The sequence below is a fragment of the Nycticebus coucang genome, chromosome 15 (genome assembly GCF_027406575.1).
Source record: "Nycticebus coucang isolate mNycCou1 chromosome 15, mNycCou1.pri, whole genome shotgun sequence".
In the NCBI taxonomy this organism is placed as follows: Eukaryota; Metazoa; Chordata; class Mammalia; order Primates; family Lorisidae; genus Nycticebus; species Nycticebus coucang.
The window spans coordinates 75,685,427-75,703,913 of NC_069794.1; the positions used below are offsets into that span (position 1 = coordinate 75,685,427).

Sequence of the window (18,487 nt, forward strand, 5' to 3'; positions counted from 1 at the left end):
TGCAGTTCAGATGCAAGTGATTTTAAGAATGAATTGTTTCACTATAATGAATCTATGCTAAAATGCCTTCAGAACAGTGCAGCAGGAATTACTTCAGGTAAGAATACTTAGAAACCAATCAACATTAACAAATTCCCAATGAGCATGAAGAGGCTTTTAGTTAGCTAAACATTTTCACCTTTTCTCTGAGTCTCATGTGCTCATAGCAAAATCTACAAATCTACAGGGAATCAGAGGCTATCCAGGGAAAATGAGAAAAGACCAGTATGAATTAAGAGTAAGTAGCATTCTACATTCATCTGTTAAGAAAGAAACGTTCAATAAAATTACTCTATTTTATGGACCTTTTTCAAATTTTCAAGTAGAACATTGACTTCTGAAATGATGGAACATTTTTTTCAACATAGCAATTGTCTGAAAATTCAATTGAAGTAAATATTGTGTGCCCACCCTCCCATAAATTTTGATATCTTTCCATAGTCTTTTTTCCTTCTTGTCTTAATATGAGTCCTGGCATCCCAAAGAGATCTATCAAAGGTTCTCTGTTTGCAAATTTCAAATTGACTTACTCATCTGCCTTGTCTTGGCTACCAGCTTCATTCTCATCGGGTCCGGTGAGTCCCTCTGATATACTTTAACCACAAACAAATGCAAAAATATATCATTAGATGTTTGCTACCTGAAATAGTGATGTGATCAATTTATTTGAGCAACAGGAACTCCCTGAATCTAAAAAATATAAAATACATAACTTAGCTCCCTAGAAAATCTATTTTTTTAAGAGAGAATTTTAGAATTATTAACCAGAAAACTCTTTCCTCATGGATAATTTCAACACTGAATTTTTATATTTCTCTCTTCTTCTTAATCTCTCCTTCTGTGTGTGTGTGAGAGAGAGAATATAATGTAAAATTATATATAAGGAATATATAAAGAATGCATATGCGGGCATATCTCAAGATACTGGAGGTTCAATTACAGAACACAGATAAATATCACATTAAGAGAGTCCCACAAAATTTTTTTTTACCCGTGCATACAAAAGTTAAATTTAAGCAATACAACAGTTTATTAAGAGTACAACAGGATTACGTCTAAGGAAATAATGTATATACTTTAATTTAAAGGATTTTATAGGCTGGGCACAGTGGCTCATGCCTGTAATCCTAGCACTCTGGGAGGCCAAGGAGGGTGTATTGCTTGAGCTCAGGAGTTTGATACCAGTCTGAGCAAGAGCAAGACCCTGTCTCTACTAAAAATAGAAAAAGTAGCTGGATGTGGTGGCACACCCCTTCAGTCCCACCTACCCAGAGAGGCTGAGGCAAGAGGATTGCTTGAGGCCAAGAGTTTGAGGTTGCTGTGAGTTATGATACCACAGCACTCTATCCTGGGGCAACAGAGTGAGACTCTGTCTCAAAAAAAAGGAATTCAGGGCAGCACCTGTGGCTCCGTGAGCAGGGCGCTGGCCCCATATACCGAGGGTGGTGGGTTCAAACTCGGCCCCAGTGGAACTGCAACAACAAAAAGTAATTTATTGCTAAAAAACGGCTAAGGATCATTTGACAATTTAGTGAGCCATAATCTTTTAGCTGGTGGAGAGCACTGATTTGATGTTAATGGTTGGTTATTAACTGATCAGGGTGGTATTTGCTGAAGACAAACAATAAAGTATGCTTCACTGATTGACTCTTCACATCATAAAAGATTTCTCTGTAGTATGTGATGTGATGCTGTTTGGTAGCATTTTGTCCACAGTAGAACCTCTATCCAAATTGGAATTAGTCCTCTCAAGCCCTGCTGCTGCGTTATCAGCACAGTTTATGAAATATCCTACAGTCTTTGTTGTCATTTCAAAACCGTTCACAGCATCTTCACCAAGAGTAGATTCCATCTCAAGAAAACACTTTCTTTGCTCATCCAGAAGCAGCAAGAGCAACTGCTACCTCTCCACCAGCACTGGTTTCATTTCTCTGCCTCTGCTCAAGTTTTATCAGGACAATGCTGCCATTAAGTCACATCTTCAGGCTCCACTTCTAATCATGTTCTGTTACTTCTACCACATTTGCAGTGATTTCCCCTACTGAAATCTCGAATCCTCTGGAGTTCTACATGAGGACTGCAATCAATTTCTTCTGAACTCCTCTTAATGTTGATATTTTGACCTCCTCCTATGGATCACCAATGTTCTTAATGGCATCTACCATGGTAAACTGTACAACAGATTTTCAATATTCAAATAGAATAAATTTGAAAATCTTCACAGTAAATTTTTAAATAAAATCTTCATAGTAAATTTTTAAATTTTGCCCTGATCAATCAGAGGAATCATTACCTTGACAGTTACAGCCTTAGAAAATGTATTTCACAAAAGTCAAAACCACTTTTTGATCCATAGGCTACACAGTGGATATTGTATTAATAGCCACGAAATCAACATTAATCTCCTTGTACATCTCCCTGAGGGCCGCTGGGGACAAGATGCAATGAACAGTGATATTTTGACATTTTGAAAGGAAACTTTTTTTGTGAGCAGTAAGTTTCAATAGTGGGCTTAAAATGTTCAGTAAACCATTTTAAGTATTTGATTTTCCATTAAAGAGCTGAAACAGAAGAGTTTGGGCATAATTCTTAAGGGTACTAGGGTTTTCTGAATGGTCAAAAAGCATTGGCTTCCACTTAATGTCACCAGCTACATTAGACCCTAACAAAAAGTGTCAGCATATTTTTTGAAGTTTTGAAGCCTGACATTAACGTCTCCTCTCTGGCCAGGAAAGATGTAGTCCTCTTTCAGTAGAAGGTCATTTCAGTTACATTGAAAATCTGTTGTTTTATGTAGCCACCTTCATCAATTATCTTCACTATATTTTCTGGATTACTTACTGCTACCTCTCCACCAGTGCTAGTTGTTTCACTTCACTTCATACTTTTATGCTATGGGAGAGAGCTTCTCCCCTTAAACCTCATGAACCAACCTTTGCTAGCTCCAAGCTTTTCTTCTGACGTTTCCTCACCACTTTCAGCCTTAATAAAATTAGAGTTAGGATTTTGTCCTGGATCAAGCTTTGGCTTCAGGAAACCTTATGGCTCATTGGATCATCTCTCCACACTGCTAAAACTTTCCTCATATCAGCAATAAGGCCATTTTGCTTTATTATCATTTATATATTCACTGGAGTAACACTTTTAATTTCCTTAAAGGACTTTTCTTTTGTATACACAAATTAGCTGACTGGCACAAGAGGTCTAGATTTTGGCCTATCTTGGCTTTTGACATGCCTTCGTCACAATCACTTATTGGTTTTGGCTTAAAGTCAGAGACGTGTGACTGTTTTCCCTTGAAAACCTACAGGACATCATAGGCTTATTACATGGCCTAATTACAATGTTCAAATACAGAGTTCCAAGGAGAATTGGAGATACAAGGGGACAGCTGGTCAGTGGAACAGTCAGAACCCACACAACATGGATCGATTAAGTTCACCATCTTATCCTGGCATGGTTCACGGTGCTCCAAAACAATTACAATAGAAACAATTATAAAAATCACTTAACACAGATCACCATAATAGACATAAAAATGATAAAGATTAAAATAGTATGAGAATTACCAGAAAGTGACACAGGGACCCCAAGTGAGTACACGCTGTTGGAAAAAATGGCACTAAGGGATTTGTTCAATACAGGATTGCCAAAAAGCCTATCTATAGAAAACATAAGATCTGCAAAGTGAAAGAGCAAACAAAGCAAGGATTGCCTGTACATATACTCTGTATATTGTTATCTGTCTATTATCTATCTATCTTTTTATATATCATGAATAGTCATCCTTTAGCACTGACCCAAGTAAATGACATCACTAGTCCTTTATAACACTATCACTTAAAGGTGAGATAGATCAAAGATATATCAAAGTAGTTGCACCACTGATGTCATTTTATTCAAGTCAGTGGTAGGATTAAAAATGTACATGTCTCTTGCCAACTTCTAAATGGGATTGTTTGCTTTTTTCTTGTTGATTAGTTTGAGTTTTCTGTAGATTCTGGTTATTAGATCTTTGTCAGATTACTAGCATGAAAATATATTCTCCCATTCTGAAGGCTGTCTGTTTGCTTTACTTCTTGTACCATTGGCTGTGTAGAAGCTTTTTAGCTTAATCATATCCTATTTATTTATTTTTGGTATTGCTGCAATTGCCAAGGGGGTCTTCACAAAATCTTTTTCCAGGCTTATTTTGTCAAGAGTTTGTCCCACACTTTCTTCTAGAATTTTTATTGTTTCATGTATTACATTTAAATCTTTTATCCAGTGAGAGTCAATTTGTGTAAGTGGTGAGAGGTCCAGGTCCAGTTTCAGTCTTCTATATGTGGCTAACCAGCACAATAAAACACATGAAAAACATTGCCCCTAATCATTAGAGAAATGCAAATCAATGCCACTCTGAAATATCACCTAACTCCAGTGAAAATAGCCCATGACACAAATCCAAAAGCTGCAGATGCTGGTGTGGAGAGAATGGAACACTTTTACCCTGCTGGTAGGATTGCAAACTAATATACCTGCATGGAAAGAAGTATGTAGAATCCTCAAAGAGCTAAAAGTATATCTAGATCAGGGGTCCTCAAACTGTGGCCCGTGGGCCACATGAAGCGGTGTGAATTGTATTTGTTCCCATTTTGTTTTTTACTTCAAAATAAGATATGTGCAGTGTGCGTAGGAATTTGTTCATGGTTTTTTTTTTTTTTTTTAAACTATAGTCCGGCCCTCCAACGGTCTGAGGGACAGTGAATTGACCCCCTGTTTAAAAAGTCTGAGGACGCCTGATCCTTAGTAATGGGATTGCAGGATCAATCCATTACTGGTAACCACCCAGAAGAAAAAAAATCATTTAATCAAAAGGACATTTATAGATAAACATTTAGATTGTCTATTGCAGCTCAATTCATAATCACTAAGATGTGGAATCAAGCCAACTGCCCATCAACCCATGAACAGATTGATAAACTGGTATATGTATACCATGAAATATTATTTAGTCATAAAAAGATGGAGATTTTACATCTTTTGTAATTATCTACGTGGAGTTGAAGTACATTTGTCTTAGTAAGGTATCACAAGAAGGGAAAAGCAGGTTTCCAGTGTATTCAATAGTAAAGTGAAAGGGGAGGAGAGAGGTGGATTGGTAGGCTGTCACCTACGGTGCACAATGTAATGGTATTACAGCACACCCCCTGGGTGAAGAGCTCAAATACAACGTGAACTTGACCTAAGAAATACAAATTAGGCACCTATTATTTGTACTCTCATATCAATGTGAACTTAAAAATAAAACTTTCCTTTTATATATATTTTTTACAATGCAGGCTTCCCAGTGACAAATTTTCTCTTTGCTTCATCTAAAAAATAAAGTTTCATTTGAGCTTCATGTATAAAAGATTTCTAGGTTAACCCTTTTTTTCTTTCAGCACCTTAAAGGTGTTTCATCACTATCTTCTGCATTTCATAGATTCTAAAGGGAAATCTCATGCCTGCTTATATTTTTATGTCATATGCCTTTTCCCACTCTGGTTGCTTTTAAGTTTCTCTTTATGAGCTGTTTTAAGTAATTTGAGTATACTATACCCTGATGTGTTTTTATTTGTTTGGTGTTTGACTTATGCAGCTTGGGGTTTATCAACCCCTTATTTATTTATTTTTTTGAGACAGAGTCTCACTATGTTGCCCTCAATAGAGTGCTGTAGTGTCACAGCTCACAGCAACCTCAAACTCTTGGACTTAAGTGACTCTCTTGCTTCAGCCTCCAAATTAGCTGGGACTACAGGCATCCACCACAATGCCCAGCTATTTTTTTGGTTGCAGTTGTCATTGTTGGTTATCTGGCCTAGGTGCCCAGCTCGAACCCTCCAGCCTCTGTGCATATGGCTGGCGCTGTAACCGCTGTGCTGTGGGCACTGAGCGAACCCCTTATTTTCACTCATACATTTATAACTTTAATCAAATGACGAATATTTTCAGCCCATTATTTCATTACTTTTTTCTATTTCCATACACTCCTTTTGCATAAGAACTCCCAAGTGCACAAATATGAGACAGGTTGATTGCTGAGTGACCAAAGATCACTTAGAGTCTGTTTTTTATTTCTTTCATTTTCTTTATATTTTACTGTGCTTCAACCAATTAAAATATAGTTTTATTGCTCTACTTACAGCTTTAATAATTTTGTGTTCTTTTGAAATGCCTTATTTGTTTATACAGATTCAAAAATATACATGTCATCACCTCCCTTGAGAAGGAAATGAAAAAAAAAAAAAGAAAGGTACATGTGAGGCTGGGCATGGTGGCTCATGGACTGTAATCCTAGCACATTGCGAAGCCAACACAGAAAGGTCACCTGAGGGCAGGAGTTCCATACCAGCTCGAATAACATAGTGAGACCCAGTCTCTAAACAAAAAAAGGAAGAATAAAATTAGCTGAGCATGGTGGTCCATGCTTATACCAACTCAGGAAGCTGAGGCAGAAGGATTGCTTGAACCAGGAGTTTGAGGTTGCTATGACCTATGGTGACACCAGTGCATTCTAGCCCAGGCAACCAGGAGTTTGAGGTTGCTATGACCTATGGTGACACCAGTGCACTCTAGCCCAGGCAACAGAGCAAGACTCCGTCTCAAACAAACAAACAAACAAAAACAAACAAACCCAAAACAAACTTAAAAACATGTCAGAGCCAAGCACTTTCAAAGACCTACTTCTCTAAAAAGTGGCTGAATTCTAAATATGTATGTCAATTAATTACATAATTTTTATGATATACTGGTTTCCAAATTAACATTAACCCTCATATGTATTATGCAAAGATTATCTCAGGACTTGCAAAAGAGCCTAGTGAATAAAAATAAAAATTGAATTTCAATTCTTTATTACTGTGGTTAATTAGTATGTCATTTGTAAATAAATTTTATAAATCTCATTATCTTCCCTTCCTCTCCCTCTATAAATATATTGATATTCACCCATCACTGATGACTCTACCGCAGATTACTCTTTTATAATTCAATTGGGTCATAGCTAACAGGTTACAAAATGACTTCCACATGTCTTCTTAGACTTATTTTTCTAATACAAAGTAGCTATAACCATCATATAATTTATAATTTAGTTGCCTTAAAATTAATATTAGTTTTTGAAACTTGGTATTTTTTTTTCCAGAAATGAAGCTTTATATGACTGATAAAATCTCAGGCTTGTGAAAATCTTTGTGATTCAAGTTGACATACATGTCTTTACTCTTTACCCTAACCCCAATTGTAACACCATTTGTGATAATATTTATACCTAATTCAACTTCAGTTTGTGGGAACACATCTTGCCTGCCTGGTGCCTTCCCAAATCCCAACACCACCTACCATTAATCAGTCCCTCACCTGTGGTGGGCATCTTCCCTGTCCCTCCGATAGAGCCCAGTAACTGCAGACCTGAGACAGGGGCTCCATAGAATGTAACGGTGGTTTTGCCTTTGGGGCAGCAGCCTCACATGGTGGCAGAGAGACAGTTCCAGGGTCTACTATTCCCTTTCCTTTCTGCAGAGGTCTCCTGTGCTCCCTGTCTACTGCTTGTTTCTCCTTGCTACACACAGGACTCTCCTCTGTCTTGGCCCCCTCTCTCAGGGCATCATTCTCATACTTTCCCAAGGTTCCTGGCTACTGGTGACTAATGGTGACCAACAAATTATGAATGAGAAGCATCCTTCTTATAACCTGTATCTTTTTTATCCGACTATATCCAAAAAAGATAGAAAGATATTTATAGATAGTATAGCACAAAAGAAGACTTTAAAAAACAGGGTCTAAGATACTCTGTGTTGTTGTGGCTGCTCCTGACAATGAATTCCCCAAATCTTGATCTCTCTTTTCTGTGTGTATATGTATGCTTTGTGTGTGTGTTTATTTACATGGATATATCTGTTTATACTTTTTTATTTAGATCTCACATTTCATAGGTGTTTCCTTTGATTTGCTAATGTCATTTCACTGAAGGCAGTGCTAATGAAGTAAAATGTATATATATGTGTGTGTGTGTGTGTATTGCATGATTTCCTACATTAGATTTTGGTTCAAACCAGCTACAATCACTCTTTAACTTATAAACTGGCCTTTAAAAATTCAATGTATAAAAGTAGGGCACAGTGGCTCTTGGCTGGAATCCTAGCTTCTTGGAAGGCTACAATAGAAGGATGACTTGAGACCAGGAGTTCAAGACCATTCTGGCTTTTATAGCAAGACCCTGGCTCTAAAAAATTTTAAAAAAGGAAATGGCTAGATGTGGTAGCATGTACCTCTAGCCCCAGCTACCTGAGAGACTGAAACAGGAGCATTTGCTTAAGCCCAGGAGTCTGAGGTTACTATGAGCTATGATTGTACCACTGAGCTCCAGTCTGGGCAAGAGAAAGAGGCTTTAACAAAAAAGGAATTTAATCTAAAACTTTAGAGTTATCAAAAAACTTATCAAAGTTTTCCGATGTCAGTATAGTTGTTTCTTACTCAACCTAATGGATTTTCTCCACTGCCCGTGGCTTGCTCTGCTAGAGTGTCATAAACAGACATTCTGACACTTTCCAAAGGGTTTTGGTTGCTGGCAACTAAAAGATGAAGACCAGGAGTAAGCAGACTTCCTCTTTGACCTCTTCTTTTTCTTTATACCAAGGTTCAAAAGACAAAGAATATTACACCAAAAAAAGCTACCATTAGAAACAGATAAAAACACTTTGTATCCTCAATGCTTCATCCAAGTCAACATCCCAAATGTCAATCTCTTAAATTGGGTGTATGAATGCATGTGTGTGTGGGTATATAGAACAAATATACATGTATTAATTCACTGATATCTTACCTTGCTTCGATGAATTTGCTTGGATCTGATTTCCACTGACAATCACCAGTGCTGAAGAATTAAAAAGGTATACAGTAAGACATCCCATGATTTCCTGATTTCCACAATCCTTAAAAGCTTCATATGTAAGTCAGGTATTTGGAATCTACTATGTCATATTCCCCAGAAATGATACTTCACATGTTTATAATAAGTAATAACCTCTCCAAAGTGTTAATTTAATGACTAAAGATTTAAATATAGTTTTTAGTAAGGAACCTGAGCCAAAGTATGAAAGGATTTTATGGTGAAATTCATTTTAAATTTAACTTCAGCTCATAGGACCCCATAACTCTTCTTCCATCCAGTTTCTTTTTTCCTAACTCCCTCCGTCATCTCTTTTCTTTTCCTACCACAGTTGTCTTTCCTGCCACTCAGCTATAGTCAAGAAGCTGTAGGGTGTCTGGGTACTCTCCAAAATGATTTTGATTTTGGGTTTGGGGCAACAGCTTCCCTCGTGGCAGAGATCTGGGGGTTGTGGGACACATCCAGGCTCTATAAGCTATGTTAAGTTCTGCTGAAGTCTCAACTATACTCTGTCTTCTGCTACTTCCACTAAGCCCCAAATAGGATTATCTCTGCCCTTGACCCAATCTAGTAAAGTCTCATATACAACCATTCTGAAAATTTCCCAAGGATTTTGGCTGGTGGTTACTCAGTGTATCAGGCACACACTAGGAAGAAGCACTCCTTTTGTTATTGGGTCCTCTTTTACCAAATCCATCCGTGGAATATAGAAAGGCAGTTATACATTCTACAGGGTGACACCTAAGAAACAGTGTCAAAGACACTCTGTATTGCCATGGAGGCTCCAGACAACTGTTTCATCTCAATGTTCCTCTTTGTCTGTGTTTAAATGTACATGTGCATGTGTTGATAAGAGTGTAAATATGTTTATACCTAGTACATCTATTGAGTTATCTACCTATATAATCTATTTATTCATACATCTATAATTATTTAATAAAATATAGCTCACGTTTCACTGGTTGTTCCATCATACATTGTTGATATGGTGTCATATGTGAAAGTGCTATAGGATTTAAATCAAAAAAATACAGTTAAACACAATGTGACTTTCATACATGACAGTGCTACAGGACTTGGGAATAAATGCAATCACACACAATGTGGCTTCCTAGGCTTAACTTTCAGGTTCAAATTATTCTACCATTTCTAACTGGTGATCCTAAATTTATATATAAATGAGTTATTAGAAAATTTCTAAATCTTTTAAGACATAGAATTGTTATAGGTTACGGATGGCGCTTTGCCTAAACAATGAATTAAAATTTAAAAATAATGTATAAATCAGGAGGCAGACCTTGAAATAATTGTATTTACACTATACTTGAAAAGGAAAAGAAAAAGAAAGGTGATTTCTCTTCAGTTAATTCGGCTGCTATGAGAAAATATTGGAAACCCTTATAGATGTTGTGGGTTTGGATCCAGACCACCACAGTGAAGCTAACATCACAATAAAGCAAGTCACACAATTGTTTTGGTCCCTGTATATATAAAAATTATGTTTATACTATTCTCTGATGTAAGTTGATGTTAGGAAACATTTTCTAAGACACTGTGTATTGTTATGGATGTTCCTGGCAATGAATTTCACAAATATGAATCTCTTTTTTCTTCATGAAGACTTCGTGTGTGTCTATATGTGCATTTACATGGATACATGTGTTTATACATACAGTAGAACCTCTGTAAGTTGACTACCCCAGGGACTATAACCAACTCTTCAATACATGGATGCGGCCAACATAAGAAACGTGGCCTTCTGTACTGATGTGTACATGTGGTGCATGTCTGGTCTATGAAAATTAGGTCACCTTAAGGAGGTGGTCAATGTAGGTAAGTGCTCAACTAGGGATGTTTCACTGTATCTGTATTTGTTTATTTACATGTCCTCTTTCCCAAATGGTTTTGTTAAGTTATTGGGGTCATTTCATTGAAGGCAATGCTAACATAATTAAATGGTATATGCACGTCACATGATTTCCCAGATATAATTCTTGGTTCAAATCAACTACGATTACTCTTTAACTAATAAACTAGTGGACTAACTAAATTTTTAAGAATTCACTGAAAAATTTAGACTTATCTAAAAGTTAATGACTCATACTTCAGGTACACTCCTTTACGACACAATCTAATCTAATCTCAATGTGTAACAGTATTTCACAACTGAACTTCAGTCTGTAGATACTCATTTCTCCTGAGCCATCTAATTTCATGTCTCCAGGGGATCCACCATATCTACATCTTCACAAACCATGGATGTCTTTCCTACCCTTCAGGGAGGGCGAAGTAACTACACACCTGAGATAAGGGTTCCATCCAGTGTGCTAGTGGGCTTGGGTTGGGGTCACCAGCAAGAGCTTTACTGAGTGGTGGATGCATCCAGGGTCTATTAGCTTCAATCTTTGCTTCTTAGGACTCTCCCTGTCCCCTATGTACTTGAACCTTCTTCTCTTCTCCAAATGGATTTCTCCCCACCCTTAGCTCTCCTAGGGTGTCATACACTGACATTCGGATACTTTTCTAAGGGTTTTGGTTGCTGGTAACTGAGGATGAAGACTAGGAGTAAGAAGGCTCCCTCTTTGACTGCTTATTCTTCTTTAGACCAAGATTCAAAAGACAGAGAATCTTCATATCAAGATTTGAAAGACACAGAAGTTTACCGTGACAGGACACTAGAAACAGCTAGCAAGAAACACTGTATTTCAATGTTTCTAACAGTGAACATCCCAAATCTCAATCTCTTGTAGGTTGTGTGTGTATGAACGCAAGGATATATGGGCATATAGAAGACATACACATGTGCTCTTCCTATCCGTCCCATATTGAACTCGAGTTGGAAGAGGCGAGTCCGGTCTCAAAACGGAGGTAAAACCGCCGCCCGGTCGCGCCCAGCCCGACTCCGGCCGCCGCCGCCGCCGCCGGGGGAGGAGGGCCATGATCCAAAGGAACCAGAGCAGTTGAGAAAACTGTTTATTGGTGGTCTGAGCTTTGAAACTACAGACGATCGTTTAAGAGAACATTTTGAGAAATGGGGCAGACTCACAGATTGTGTGGTAATGAGAGATCCCCAAACAAAACGTCCCGGGGGCCTTGGTTTTGTGACTTACTCTTGTGTGGAAGAGGTGGATGCAGCAATGCGTGCTCGACCACACAAGGTTGATGGGCTGTTGTGGAACCAAAGACACCTGTTTCTAGAGAGGATTCTGTAAAGCCTGGTGCCCATCTCACAGTGAAGAAAATTTTTGTTGGTGGTATTAAAGAAGATACAGAAGAATATAATTTGAGAGACTACTTTGAAAAGTATGGCAAGATTGAAACCATAGAAGTTATGGAAGACAGGCAGAGTGGAAAAAAGAGAGGATTTGCTTTTGTAACTTTTGATGATCATGATACTGTCGATAAAATTGTTGTTCAGAAATACCACACTATTAATGGGCATAATTGTGAAGTGAAAAAGGCCCTTTCTAAACAAGAGATGCAGTCTGCTGGATGGCAAAGAGGTCGTGGAGGTGGATCTGGCAACTTTATGGGTCGGGGAGGAAACTTTGGAGGTGGTGGAGGTAATTTTGGCCGTGGTGGAAACTTTGGTGGAAGAGGAGGACATGGTGGTGGAGGTGGTGGCAGCAGAGGTAGTTGTGGAGGAGGTGATGGTGGATACAATGGATTTGGAGGTGACGGTGGGAACTATGGCGGTGGTCCTGGTTACAGTAGTAGAGGGGGCTATGGTGGTGGTGGACCAGGATATGGAAACCAAAGTGGTGGATATGGTGGTAGAGGAGGATATGATGGTTACAATGAAGGAGGAGATTTTGGAGGTGGTAACTATGGTGGTGGGAACTATAATGATTTTGGAAATTATAGTGGACAACAGCAATCAAATTATGGACCCATGAAAGGGGGCAGTTTTGGTGGAAGAAGCTCGGGCAGTCCATATGGTGGTAGTTATGGATCTGGTGGTGGAAGTGGTGGCTAGGGTAGCAGAAGGTTCTAAAAACAACATAAAAGGGCTACAGTTCTTAGCAGGAGAGAGAGCGAGGAGTTGTCAGGAAAGCTGCAGGTTACTTTGAGACAGTCGTCCCAAATGCATTAGAGGAACTGTAAAAATCTGCCACAGAAGGAACGATGATCCATAGTCAGAAAAATTACTGCAGCTTAAACAGGAAACCCTTCTTGTTCAGGACTGTCATAGCCACAGTTTGCAAAAAGTGCAGCTATTGATTAATGCAATGTAGTGTCAATTAGATACATTCCTGAGGTCTTTTATCTGTTGTAGCTTTGTCTTTTTCTTTTTCTTTTCATTACATCAGGTATATTGCCCTGTGAATTGTGGTAGTGGTACCAGGAATAAAAAATTAAGGAATTTTTAACTTTTCAATATTTGTGTAGTTCAGTTTTTCTACATTTTAGTACAGAAACTTTAACAAAATGCAGTTTTGAAGGTGTTTCCTTGTGAGTTAAGAAGATCATTGTTAATTACTATTTTGTATGAATTTTGCTAAAGTTAACTGTAAAGAAACACCTGCTGACTTGCAACTTAAGGGGAACCTATTCTCTCCGTTTCCAAACCATATGAATGGGCGCTAACATGTGGAGAGAATAGATATTTGTATGTTTGCAATGTGTGTTTTAGATAAATAGGATTGGTATTTAAATTAGCGTATTTGTGAATTTAATAGCTTTAAGATTACCATCAAATGAAAATCTCAAAATTCCTATTTGGTTTTTGTGCATTTTCTTCCAAAATGTAATCATGATTTTAGTGTGTTAGAATTGCTGAGCCCTAGCTGTGTTTAGAACATCTTCATTCTACACTCACCTTGGTCACATTTGAACTGCTGCCATAGTTTTGGGGTTAAAGAATGTCTGCTGCCATCTATTTAAATTCTGGAAAGGAGTAGTGGATAATTTTTCCCTTCTCTCTCCATTGTTAAAAATCTTACATAATAGAGGACCACTAAGCCTGCTATATCTCAGGAAATTAGTGGGTACCTTTTTTTCTTTAATTTAAAAGCACAAGAGGCCCTTAATATCTTATTTTCCTTGGTTCGATTTTTTTAATACATGCACTCAGAGTATAAAAGTCATGCATTATTAATAATACCCTTAACTGGCTGGCATGCTTCCGGTTTGTACCCTATACATTTTGCTGGAGGAAACCAAGAATAGTCCAGGTATAATCGTTTAAAATAAATTACTGCAGCAGAAATGTAGCATAGTTGCTTAGTACAAGCTTCTCACTTAAAGACCTGAATTCAAATTTGGGTATTCTTGAGTTCTTAAATTCCCAAAGAACACATTGTTTTTCTTGTGTGTATTTCAATCTAAATCATGTTGATGTGAGTTATCAATTTGTTTGAAAGTTCCTGGTTGAGAAGAGTTAAGATCATAATATACATACATATATAAATATATATATAAACCAATGTCTACTGTTTTGCGCCAGCTAGTGCTTACAATTTCATTCCAGCCCTAAGTATGTGCCCTGCTGTTACTCTTCCTTTGGCAGTTGAACGTTGAATTCGGGATTCTTTTGTTTTAAAAAGTACTAAGCAAAACAAGCAATAAAAAGGGGAATGGGGTGTGCTAGTGTTTGAATATGCTCTCTTGTTGCTCTAATTCTGTGCCTCTGTGCATTATTAATATTTGGATGCATGCAATGCCAGCATGGAAATTGGTCTTCACACATACTGCAGTTTTCCAGAAACACTCACAAACCAATAAATGTAAACAGACATTCCATTTGTCAATGGGCATATATGTGAATAAGCAGTATAGAACATAGGCTAATATTAGAAAATGGTTAAGTACTTAACAACTTCAAGTGTGGTTATATAAATGGACACTGTCAATGTTAACTTAAACCTGGGTATCTGGTCAAAATAATGCTTGGGAAACATTTTTATTAAAATTGAGCTAAATTGTCAAAAAAAAAAAAAAGAAGACATACACATGTATTAGTTCATTTATATCTTACCTTATAGTGGTGATTTCACTCGAGCTCTCTGACGTTATTTCATAAGAGAGGTTACTAAAGGATTAAGAAGATATATAATGAGACATCACATGACTTCCTGTTTTAATTCAAATTAGTTTTAGTTATTCTTCATCTTGTATACTGACTCTTAAAAGTTTCACATGTAAGTCAGTCTATGTCGTAGTCCCAAGAAATGATAATTCATATGTTTGTACAAAGTATTTTATACCTCTCCAAGGAGTTAATGACTCAAGATTTGAAATAGTTTCTTAGTAATGAACCTGAACCAATGCATGAAAGGCTTTTATGGTGAAATTTATTTTAAATCTAACTTCAGCTCATAGGAACCCATTCCTCTTATTCCATCCAGCTTCTTCTTTCTTAAGTCTCTCCATATTCTCTTTTCTTTTGTCCAACATGGTTGTCTTTCCTATCCCTCAGATAGGGTCAAGTAGCTGTAGGTCTACATCAGTGCTCCCTCCAATATGATGTTGCTTTTGGGTTTGGGGCAACAACTTCCATGGTGGCAGAGATCTGCGAGGTGTGGGACATATCCAATCTCTGTTAGCTATGTTAAATTCTGCTGACGTCTCACCTATTCTCTGCCTCCTGCTTCCTCCTCCTTGCTTCAGATAGAATTATCTCCTGCCTCCGCTCACTCTAGTAAAGTCTCATATACAGGTATTCTGAAATTTTCCCAAGGATTTTGGCTGCTGGTTACTCAGGGTGTCCAACACATACTAAGAGGAGGAAGCATTCCTCTAATTATCTGGTTCTCTTTTACAAAAGAGATCCATGAAAAATAGAAAGGCAGTTATACATTCTACAGTGTCACACCAAAGAAAGAGCGTTAAAGACAGTCTGCATTGCCATGGATACTCCTGATGATGAACTTCTAAGTCTCAATCTTTTTCTTTCTCTGTGTTTAATTGTGTGTGTGCACAAGTTGATTCACATATGAGTGTGAACACATCTATAAAATAGTATACCTATTGATATAGATGCCTATATAATCTACTAATATATCTATATTGGTTTAATAGTATCTCATAGTTCTCTGACAAAATAGATTCCTCAAGGGGTGCTGGTGTATATTCATGGGAGGCAGAGCTATAGGAATTAAGAATAAAAATCAGCAACATGTTACTTTCTAGATTTAACTTTCTGCCTCAAATTACGTATAATTATTTAACATCTTCTAAACTGGTTGATCTTTAATCATATGGAAGTTAGTTTTGGGGAACTTTTTTTTTTGCAGTTTTTGGCCGGGGCTGGGTTTGAACCCACCACCTCCAGTATATGGGGCCGGCACCCTACTCCTTTGAGCCACAGGCACTCAAAGCTTTTGGGAAACTTTTATAAAGTTTATCCACAGAAATGATTCTATGTTTGTAATGAAAATCTTAGGCCTGTGATTGATTTAAAGACTGAAGATTTAAATTCAGTTTTTATTTAACCTAATCACATATGAAAGGATTTGGTAAATGAATTTCAAATTCAAATGTAATTGATAGGTACAGACCCTTTTTAGCTCATCTAAATAAACTCCTGATTCTCAAGTCCTTCCATCATCTCCTTACTTGTTATATATTAAATATTATACAGTACAAGTATTAACAAGCATATCTAAATAAATTCCTGATTCTCAAGTCCTTCCATCATCTCCTTACTTGTTATATATTAAATATTATACAGTACAAGTATTAACAAGTATATCTAAATAAATTCCTGATTCTCAAGTCCTTCCATCAACTCCTTACTTGTTATATATTTTGTATGTTTATTCCTATCCTGTGTTACATTGGTGAATCCACCCCAGGATATTGTTTTTAATTCATTTGAGACAGTACTAAAGAATGAAAATGATACAGAATAAGATAGCATGTTACTCCCCACACTTAAGTTTTTGGCTCAAATCAGCTAAAACTTCCGTGTAAGTTACAAAGTAGTTAACCCTTAATTTACATGGAATCTGTTATTAAGAAACTGGTATGTCTTTGCCCAAGAAATGTATCTTTACATGTTTGTAATGAATATCTTAAGTCTGTAAAAAAAGTGTTTAAGTACTCATGATGTAAGTTCAGGGTTTGACTATTGAAGCTAACACAATGCCAACACATTTGCATTTTAATTTATTTCAAATTCAGCTGTATTTTGTAGGTACAAATCCTTTTTTACCTGATTCTCTAGTCTAGGGGTTCTCAACCTTCCTAATGCCACAACCCTTTAATACAGTTCCTGTGGGTGGCGACCCACAGGTTGAGAACCCCTGCTCTAGTCCCTCATCAACTCCTCAGTGTCACAATGTAAAGGCGTTCCCTGCTTTCACATATGGTCAGGTAACTGCAGGCCTGACACAGAGTTCCATCCAAGGTGATGCGGGTGTGATTTTAGGGCACCAGCCTCACATGGCTGCAGAGCTCTGGAGTGCGAGGGACAATTCTAGGGTCTGCTAGCTCCTTTCTTGTCTGCTGAAAGCCCCTTTGCTCATTGTCCACTGCTGGCTCTTCTTTCCTTCAGATAGGATTCTCTTTCTGGGGCCCACATTGGTATAGTCTCATACACAGTAACCTAGGGTGTCACACACTAGGTATAAAAGACTTCCTCCTCTATGACTTGTTTTCCTTTTCCTTGACTTCCTTTTCCTACCTTGACTTCCTTTTCCTACCTCTATTTAAAAGACAAATAATACTCCATACAGAAGCTTACCATGAGAGAACGTAAGAAACACTCACTGAGGGAACTCTGTATTCCCATGAATACTGCTCAGAGGGAATATCACCCCATCAAAATTTCTCTGTGGTGTATATGTGTATGCATTCATGTGTGAATGAATGCATGGGTTTATAGATGTGGATATACATTATATGCTTATTTTCAAATATCTTACCTTGTTTTAGTGGATATGCCTTTCAATTTACTTTGAATAGCTCTAAAGAATTAAAAGGGCCACAGGAAGACAACATGTTACTCCCTAGACATAACTTTATTGTTCATAGTAGCTTAAATTACCATGCAACTTATAAAATGGTTTATCCTTAATTCACATGCAATCAGTTATCTGGAAACTTACATGTCCTTCTCCATAGCAATGCATCTTTGCATGTTTGTAATGAATGTCTTAAGCCTGTGAAAACATTTAATGACTAAATATTTAATATCAGGTTTTTACTATTGAAGGTAACCACAATGTGAACACAATTTGGGATTTATTTTAAATTCAACTGCAGTTTCTGGGCACAATTTCCTTTTACTCAATCTAGTTTCTGGATTCTCAAGTCTCTCCATCAACTCCTTACTTTCATAATTGTAAATGTCTTCCCTGCTTTTACGTATAGTCAAGTAACAGCAGGCCTGAGGCAGGGGCTCCATCCAAAGTGATAAGAGTTTGGGTTTAGGGCACCAGCGTCTCATGGTGGCAGAACTCTGGGGGTTAGGGACACTTTCAGGGCTATCGGCTCCATTTTTCCCTGCTGAGGACTCTACTGCTGCCTCTTCGTTGCTCCAAATAGGATTCTGTCTTTCCTGTTCCATGATAGTAGAGTCTTGCACACAGAAAA

At 37.5% G+C, this 18,487-nt stretch overlaps 1 protein-coding gene and 1 pseudogene across 1 annotated transcript in view; one reads left to right on the forward strand and one right to left on the reverse strand.

Moving 5' to 3' along the window:
- LOC128566490 (phosphatidylinositol 3,4,5-trisphosphate 3-phosphatase TPTE2-like) overlaps positions 1–18,213 on the reverse strand; it is a 99,627-nt gene extending 81,414 nt beyond the window's left edge. The window contains exons 1-5 of the mRNA XM_053563332.1: positions 17,818–18,213; positions 14,928–14,981; positions 9,903–9,956; positions 8,885–8,935; positions 570–632 (exon numbers count right to left, since the gene is read on the reverse strand). Of these exons, the coding sequence (XP_053419307.1) occupies positions 570–632; positions 8,885–8,935; positions 9,903–9,928 (140 nt within the window). The 5' untranslated portion in view covers positions 9,929–9,956; positions 14,928–14,981; positions 17,818–18,213. The remainder of the gene's footprint in view (positions 1–569; positions 633–8,884; positions 8,936–9,902; positions 9,957–14,927; positions 14,982–17,817) is intronic.
- On the forward strand, positions 11,787–13,191 carry LOC128566402 (heterogeneous nuclear ribonucleoprotein A3-like; annotated as a pseudogene).
- Positions 18,214–18,487: the final 274 nt, after the last annotated feature.